Source organism: Dendrobium catenatum, unplaced genomic scaffold (genome assembly GCF_001605985.2).
Source record: "Dendrobium catenatum unplaced genomic scaffold, ASM160598v2 fragScaff_scaffold_1087, whole genome shotgun sequence".
NCBI lineage: Eukaryota > Viridiplantae > Streptophyta > Magnoliopsida > Asparagales > Orchidaceae > Dendrobium > Dendrobium catenatum.
In genome coordinates, this window is record NW_021319549.1 from 45,353 (window position 1) to 54,423 (window position 9,071).

At 32.7% G+C, this 9,071-nt stretch overlaps 1 protein-coding gene across 1 annotated transcript; it reads right to left on the reverse strand.

Moving 5' to 3' along the window:
* Positions 1-1,844: 1,844 nt before the first annotated feature.
* Positions 1,845-8,443, reverse strand: LOC110105404 (exocyst complex component SEC6-like). The gene is made up of 8 exons (XM_020834895.2): positions 8,322-8,443; positions 7,928-8,006; positions 6,735-6,804; positions 4,724-4,811; positions 4,531-4,620; positions 3,282-3,398; positions 3,102-3,164; positions 1,845-2,315 (listed from the first exon to the last, which is right to left on the reverse strand). Exons 3-8 carry the CDS (start codon positions 6,788-6,790, stop codon positions 2,184-2,186), a joined length of 546 nt encoding a protein of 181 aa, XP_020690554.1. The 5' UTR covers positions 6,791-6,804; positions 7,928-8,006; positions 8,322-8,443; the 3' UTR covers positions 1,845-2,183.
* Positions 8,444-9,071: the final 628 nt, after the last annotated feature.

The window sequence follows — 9,071 nt, forward strand, 5'->3', positions numbered from 1 at the left end:
AAAAAATTAGGCTGCAGAATTTGCCGAAAAAGAGCGTGAAAGAGTAGAAAAACACGTGAAAGGTGAGAGAGATTGTTACATTCGAGCGTGAGAAAGAAGAAAAAAATGGAGTTTGATTGAAAATGAATTACGACTTTTAGAAGCTTTACTACATTTTAGAGTGGAAAATGGTTTTTCGGTTGGAAATGCCCTAATAAAGATATAAATTGTAGATAGATTTGAGAATTCAAACTCATTGACAAATTCAGAATTCATAAGGAATACAAATTAAAATCAATACAGTTATTGAAAAAACTGTAACGATTAGAAATAAACTGTACTGATAAATATCCGTATTTTGAAGGAAAAGTTCAAACAAAAAGTAAAAATTTCTCCGTAAACGGAGAAATAAAACCGTTGATCCATTGGGTAAAATTATGAGAAACCATATAATAAACTAAAATATATGAAAAATAAATTCGGAAAGTATTTTAAGTCAATATTTGACAAATATTTAATAACCATAAGTCTACAAAGTCGTAAAATGCCTTAATAATACAAGCTTTTGTCTTTGCTATAAAATCGTGGAACAATATAGTGTAACATCAATCTTGAGACAACAAAAATTTAACCAACCAAAGCTCTTATTGTTTTTCCTCAATTTTCTATTAAATGCTTAAAGCTTATTTTTTATTTGCAATGAATGTTTTAAAATATCATTTATCTTCGGCTTCATTTGGAACAGCTTTTCAACTACTATATAAATCAACTTTTTAGTATAAAAATTTTTTGATTTAAAAATTTTAATACAAAAAATTATTTAAAAACACAATATAAAAGCTATCTCAAACAAAATCTTATCTATTTGAGACAACTAAAATAAATTTATTCTAAAACAAGAATGTATGTGTGTATAAATACATAAATATAATAAATTTGACCTATAAAAAAATGCTTTAGTTTTGCACTTGTTAAGCATTAGTTCATCATGTTATATTTACCTTCATTTTAATTTTTTTTTTAATTTGATTTTATTTAAAAAATGGATAGTAAATTATTAAGGTGTTTAGAAATATCCCAAATCTCTTATTTGTTTTGTATTTAAAAATATATCGAATGAGCCTAAAATAAAACCATGTCGGATTGTATATGTGTGTATATACACAAGGGGCAGCCCACAGCACAAAACTAAAAATAAGATCATAGTTGGAAAATTTTATGTGCAGACACTGAAATTTTATTTGGTCCGGTAACCTGACGTAGCTCTACATTCGATGAGCAGTAAACAGGCGCCACGTGTTCTCACTATTTACCGTGAGGCCCGACAACCCGACCCGGAACGGACCCGGGAGTTTGCGTATTGCTCGGTATTGCTAGGTATTGATCGATTTTGCTCGACAAAAATGAAAAATATCATTATGTGAAGACCAATACCGAGCAATACCGAGTTCTTTTAGGTATTACTCAGTATTGCTCGATATTGATCTTCACAGAGCGGTATTTCTCGTTATTGCCAAGCAATACCGAGTAATACCTAGCAATACCGAGCAATACGCGAACATAATAATCCCAGATTCCGGTGCGAGACGGGTCGTCAGGCCGCGTGTTAAAGAGTAAGAGCACGTGGCAACATATTATTGACTACCGGACGTAGAGCTACATCAGATCACCTAACCTAATAATTTTTCGCAGAAACCGAACGGCTTCCGAATATCAATCAAAATGTGTCATATCATTTTTTGCTCGGTACCGCTGTGCACCGGATGACATAACACGTTCTAATTGATAATCGAACTGTCCTATGTCCGCATAGAATAATTTCTCCATAGTTGAGATGATATAGATGTTACAACTTTTGACATGCGTCGCACAAGAAGGAAGTCTTTGCCTTTATTTTTCATAATAAATATAATACTGTGTGCATTAATTCTCACCTGTTTATGAGTTTTTAGACAATAAAATTTTGTGTTTGCATTCAGTATGTATACACTAATTCAAAGATGTGTTTGACCATACAATACTAACATACTAACAAAAATTATAGAATAAAAAAATAATAATAATCAAACGTCGTGATAATCACATGACAATGGCTAAAAAGAATCGCCATTGTCTAGAATCAATGAACGATGCGGCACTAGAAAACTACGAAGATTTCAGAAGTAGTGACAAATGACAATCCTACCACAGCAAAAAAAAATACTTTACTGTGCAAGCTTCCTCCACAAGCCTTTGGGTTGCAAGAGGCACTTTACTCTTCCAAATATGAATCCAGTCTTCGGGGGGTTGCCATCTACGAGAGAATTTTCATATATCTCTTTGCACTCTTGGACCACCTGATCAAGAACAAAAGCAAATAAAATGCTCCATATACATAATCTCCTTAATGAGAGAAATTATTAGGTGCGGGGAGTCCGGACGTAGAGATACATCCGGACTGCAATAAAATATTGACACGTAGATTAGACATGTGTATATTCAATTGAATTTATTTTTTACTTTATATATTTAATGTGTCCGCAGAACTTTAAGTCAGGTGCACCAAAAGTGCAGGTAAATCGCAGTCAGTCAAAGCGTAATTAAAGTCCAACTAAAGCGCACTCCACGTGTCACATTTTAAGTGGATGTCCGGACATATCTCTACCTAATAATTTCTCCCTTAATGACAAGTTTCCTATTTCGGTTGGGCATAGCTGCGAATGAATGTATAAGACCCTCCGATGTTTAGTATTTTCCAAGCAGTTCCCAGTTTGGACTTGGGAAGTAATCCTATGTTTTAAAGACGCTGGCTTCGCTGACAGAATGGAGATGTCTTTTAAGTACTGGGGTTGGTCAGTTGAATAGCATATGCCAACCTGAATGATCGTTGAATTGAATTCTACCAGTCTAATTTGAAAAGTCCTAATGGGATCAATATATGCAACCAAAACACTAAAGTTTCGTTTGGTACGGCTTTCTTTCTGCTTCTTAAAGCAGCTTTATAGTACAAATATTAAATTTTTTACTAGAAAACAGCTTTCCGAAACAATAAAAAAGCCGTCCCAAACGAACTCTAAGTGTCGCCCTTGTGAAAAATCTGAAAGTTTAGCTAATGTCAACTCATGTGAATTATTAGTCCTTACCTCCTTAGCATCCTTGCGTGGTATGCCCTCTCTGAGTGCCACTAGTTTCTCAACAACCTCAGGCTGCATAGAGGGAAAGAATATTTCGATTTACTATGAGCACACAACATCAGTTTACAAACAATGGACGGCAAGAAACAACATTGTAAAGCTGGAATTCATTTTGAAGAAACAAATTACCGGGCAATCTGGTTGATGCTCAAGGATATTTGTATAGATGAGCGTGAAGCTGTCAAGGCTTTCAGCGGATGCAAGCTCCCTAAGATCACCCAGTATCTTCACTCTAGTTTCAACTTTCTACATGGCAGCTCATAAAATTCAAATTAAAATTATGAATTATGCAGAATAATGTTTTTGCAGGGAATTAAAAAGTTTTAAGTTTGTAAAGTGACTTCAAGATTATAGACCATCACAAATCGAAAATGTAATTTTGATTTGTTGAGAACCAAAACTGAAAATAAAGTCAATAAGAATTAGCACAATTCATTAGTTAATTTGCAGTTTTCTTATAGGGATAGAATCAGAAAATCTGAAATTGCACAATAAGAGGCATGTCACAATGCATTTTCATTTAGTAAGCCTCGAACACCTCGGGCAACCATATTGAGTATTTGTCATACATTAGCTGAGGCGCGCCTAGCCTCAGCTGTTAGGCATATGCATTCAGCTTTTTTTTTTTTTTTTGGAAACTTAAAATCACAATATTAAATACTTGAACACCTAAACCGGCTAAATGCAGGCATGATACTGCTCTAGACCGTGACCCTACTGTTAGTTTAATCTTTGAAAGTTTGATACTGAAGAATATGCTAATTTTGTGATAAACATAGTTAATGTTTAACTTGAACTTGATATATTAAGTTATTTTTAATTTACTGTTATATCTTATATTACTTTTTCATGTTGATGTTTACAGTGCAATTCCATTTCACACAATTTCTTGTTACTTCACGTTTTGCACAATTTATTACTCCATATGTACGTCAATTTATTACTTCTTAGTATATTAGAATGTTAATGTCTTTTTATAATATATAATTTAGTTATAATGCTAATAATTCACTATTAACCTTCATTTTAACTCTATGTAATTTTTGGATTATGACACTTACATTTCAAAATACCTTGAGGCTTACACCAGGATAGAAAACCTTATTCTACATTGAATCAGTAGGTACAAGCTCAGATCCTGGAAGGTTTCCAGAACAAAATTAAGACAATATACTAGGTTGGAGTGTGAAGCGCATGCAGGGGTCAGAGTGAACCAACCTAATAACTAGATTAAATACATAGATAAAACCAATATATATCATTCACCTTATAATATGTATGGCTAAAGCAGATATGTTGAAGAACATATGCATATACCAACATCCAAGAGTCAAAAACATAACTAGTGAAAAAACTAATAACTATGATTGATACTCACTGTAACACTGATGTACTCCCTGAAGAAATCCATCAAAACCTCCTCATCAAGCCTCATCCGCTCAATCGTTTCTTCTTTAATATAGGTTTTCTGCAAGCAAGGGCTCTCAATATCTTTATAACAGCCATATCCATGCATTAAATCCATACAAGACGTCAACAATGGAGTTTAGCTTTAGGAAGATGGTGCCAACCTGGGTAAGGAGATGATCAGTATAAACCACGATAGTTTCCTCCAGGCAAGCTTCAACGAACCTTCTGAAAGATCTTTCCTCAATGTAACTTTAAAATCAAGGCAGAATGACATCAAATAAGGTAACCATACCACAGCATGACCAAAATATAGCAAGAAGTTCAAGTAGCAATTTGCATTGTAAATAAATTCTCTAACAGTGAGACTGCCTCAACACACGAACATATTCCTTTTTATATGAAAAATTAAAAGATCAAACAAACGAGTACAGTTTACAAGAGAACTATATTTGCTCAAACAAATGAGTACAGTTTACAAGAGAACTATATTTGCTCAAATTATTAGAAAGGTGCATAAGAAACCACACATTTTTTACAATTAATTTTCAATCAACAATGCTTTGGCCTGATATGCTGACAATGGCTTGGATAGGGGTGAGGTAATTAGGAGTGCCAATTGCAATGCCAACAAGACCGAAGTTTCATAATCATTATCAACCTTATTCTTTCCATTTGATCTAGAGCGCCTATAAATACCTCCAAACTAGTCATTCACGTTAAGAGCTAAATTTAATTCTAGTCAAGATAAATCCTTCTAGAAACTTCGATCGGACAAGCATTAGCCTTAATATTCTCCTGCTTATCCCTTCATGTTATGTCTAGCAACTAACTGATTAGTGCGGATGCTGCTTCTTTATCTATGCTGTACATTCCTTAACCCTAAGTCGGTTTTCTAACAAGCCGAGTAAATTTGAGCCCGCACTTGTGCGATACTTTATTCCAAATGTTAACCCCAACTATTGGTGCAAATAATTTCTTACAAATTTTCAATATATTTTGAACACTAACTTATTTTTGTTCCCCAAAATTGATCCGCAAGAATTTTTAATTTCTTTTTTTGGCACCCATAGACTCAGATTTCAGCCATAGAAATTTATTGAAATTAAATTTAAGCACAAATGATGAAACTTCAATGTAACTTAACAACCATAAAAAAGTGAATTAGGAACATGGTAAAGGTAAAGTGCATATTTATAATTAGACGCACAATAAACCACCAAACCTAATCAACCAACAGCACACATCGCTACAAAAAGAGAAACAAATAACACTAGCAAAGGAAAAAAATATTGTTTTCATGAAAATTTATCAGAAAAATGAGAAGAAACTGAGCATGTAAAGGCACGGTTTAAGGGCGTAAGCTAGATATAAAATAGTAAATATCAATTCATAAGCTGAATGAAAACCCGCATACCCTTTCTGTACACGTATGGATTACCTTGAAATAGTGCAGTGGGAAGAGCGTTAGGATTATCTAAAAATTATTCATAGGAGACGTTACGATGATGATCAACCAAGATGATAAATTACAACCCCGTATAAATAATTACCCAGTTGGCCATAATTAATAAGCTTATAAGGACTTAAAAGCCAAAGTTTATGGTAATTATGTTTTGCAAAAGCCTTCTCAAATTAGAATTTTTGCCTCAGCGGATCAATTTGTTAAACAGATTTTGAGAGAATACATTAATTTACAAATAACAATAAAAAGGCCTAGACCGAAAAGTAGAGTAGAAATTATTTCTTCAGCCTCAAAATTTTTACAATAAAACCGAATTTATTCTTTAATTTACCAACCTCATCATCATCATTAGTCTATCAAAATTATTTCAGTCTAGCTTTATGAATCCTCATTCTCCATTCATTTTTGTTAAGAGTTGCATAGAGTGTTAAAGCATATTCCCATTTTGTTTTTGTTTTTTTTTATCTGAGGTATTTGCACAGTATCTATCCTTGACACCACTTCTAGTATTCCCCTTTTCCTTCTTAATTCTTAAAAATAAAATAAAAAAGTGTTTTAGTTGAATCTGTTAACTGCAATGTTAGCACGTCTTTAGAAAGCAAGAGATCAATTAAACACCTCAACAATGAAAGTGCACAGCAATTTTAGGCCAAATTGCGTTTGGCATTTAGTATCCTTTAGCTTTGATGCTTTTTAAGGAAAAGGCTTACATTTTAACGTCAGTAAAATAATCACCAAAGGTCGCAACTAGATACTCCGTGACCATTCCCTCCAGCCAATCTGAGAATGTAAAAAATTCAGCCACAAGAGTTAAATACAAGTGACTATATTCGCATAATTTACCCTCATGGGAAATATTAATCAATGAAGCCATCATTAGACGCAAATAGCAAATAAAAAAAAAAATCAACAGCTATATTTAGAGCAAATCTATATATATTTAATACGCTTAGGACATGGTAAGCACTTGGCCATTCCAAATTTATCCTTCAACATCTTAATCATGCATTCTTATTTATTAATTACTTTTATATAATTAAATTGGAAAAAACATGTAAAATAAAAATTTAAACACTAAGTGACAATTAGCTGTTGAAGTTAGTGTCCTTCAGCTGAGCAACACTAAATTTGTTGTTGACTAGAGCATCCTTATGCGATGATTTTTGGGTCTCACATGATAAACTTTGATGATTTTTTAAGGTCTATTTAACAAGTATATTAAACAAAATGATGATAGATCTTATACTTTAGGGTAATTGAAGTCAAGTTGGCTATCCGTCAGTAATGATTAATTATGTTATGGATTGTGCTAGATGGCTATTAAAAGCTCTGTTAGTTGATCCCTTAGGGGGCATAATATATATTCTTCTAGTTATTTTCAATTTTAATTTCTATAAATTTCCTTTAAGTGTATAATTGGGGCATTGAAGTAATGCTCTCAAGAGGATTTATATATAAAAGGGATCCCAAGTCATATTATTAATAAATTACTAAAGGCTTAACTATCTAATTTTTGGAAATCAAATTGCATCAATTCCACCACCTACATATCTGCCCGACTCTTGCAATTCGGTGCACCACCTTTCTTATTCAAGTCACGCTGCACTTATTGATAAGTGGAACTATTGTTACCATCTCATCAATCAATGGACTATAGTAATTAATTCTGCATTTATTTTTCATTCCCTAATTACTTTATTCTTCCTAGTAGAAGCTCCAAAGATTTATGCGAATTCAGCACAAATGATGGAATTAAACATGCAGCAAATTCTCTCAAGTTCGTATAACTTCTTCATGCAATTATTTGTGCAATAATAGTTGGCTACTTTTTCAATATATCAGATATAATCAAGAGAACTTCAAGAGTCACTAATCATGGTCCTGAAAAGGTTCCAAAGAATACCTTTCTGGTATAGCTTGACAAGTAATTCCTGCACACCTGGGTCTTCAAATATAACATTAACAGTTTGGTGAACAGCTTCCTGCAGTTAAAAGTAAAATATTACCCTCTATCCTTATAAACACAAAGATTTCCAATGTCTATTTAAGATAGAATATTCCTTCAGGAACTTCTTTTTCATGAAAAAAATGAAATAATGAATAAACAAACAACGAAAAAACATGCATGCAACAAAATTACAGACAACATATATGTAATCAACATCGAGTTTCCAAATTTTACTGAATTTCGTTATGAACCAAAGGACAAGAATTGTCCAAAAGAATTTAAAAGGACCAATGTATAGTTGCAACATTCACACACACACAAAATAAAAAAAATAAAAAAAAATTCAAACCTTTGCAACCTCAAGGAAACCTTTGCAGGTATCTTCAAAATTAACCTGCAAATAGAAAAAGCAATAGTTACATCATCGAAGAAAGGTGATCAGAAATTCTAACTTCTAGTATTATCCTTCCAAAGAAACTTGTAGGCAATCAAATTGGAGTTCTATATCATAACGTGAAAAATATTTTAATTAAAATAATAATAATACTAATAATGATGATGATAAAAAACATAATCATAATTATTACGAAATAAATAAATATATAATCAAAATTATTATAGATAACTTTAGAAATGTTTGTGTAAATGAATCTGAAGATGTGAACTCTAGATTGACTGACGTGGAAGGTGAATTTAAAGGCATGTTGCGAGAAAATATTTGCAGAATATTAATTAAATTTCCAAACAAAAGATTATACTTCACCATGAACTTCTATCTACCCTTATTTCTACGCTGAAAGAAATTTGATGGTCGGAACAAAAGACTTAGAAACCCTTCAGGCATTTACTATCATTTTCAATAGCTTTACAACTGTTGCAAAGATGATGAGATCAGAATTGCCCAGAAGAAGAATTCTATTCAACTAAATTTCAATTCTAAACTACCCTACCAGAACGAAAAGTAAGATATCCTTTATATGCATCTACTATAATGTGGGCTCCGAAAACTCGGCCCCGGCCTCCCCGCCGCGCGATTTCTTTCTTTTTGTTTGAGCGAGGGGAAGTTTTAACAAAATAAGTTCCGGGGTAAATTTTGGAA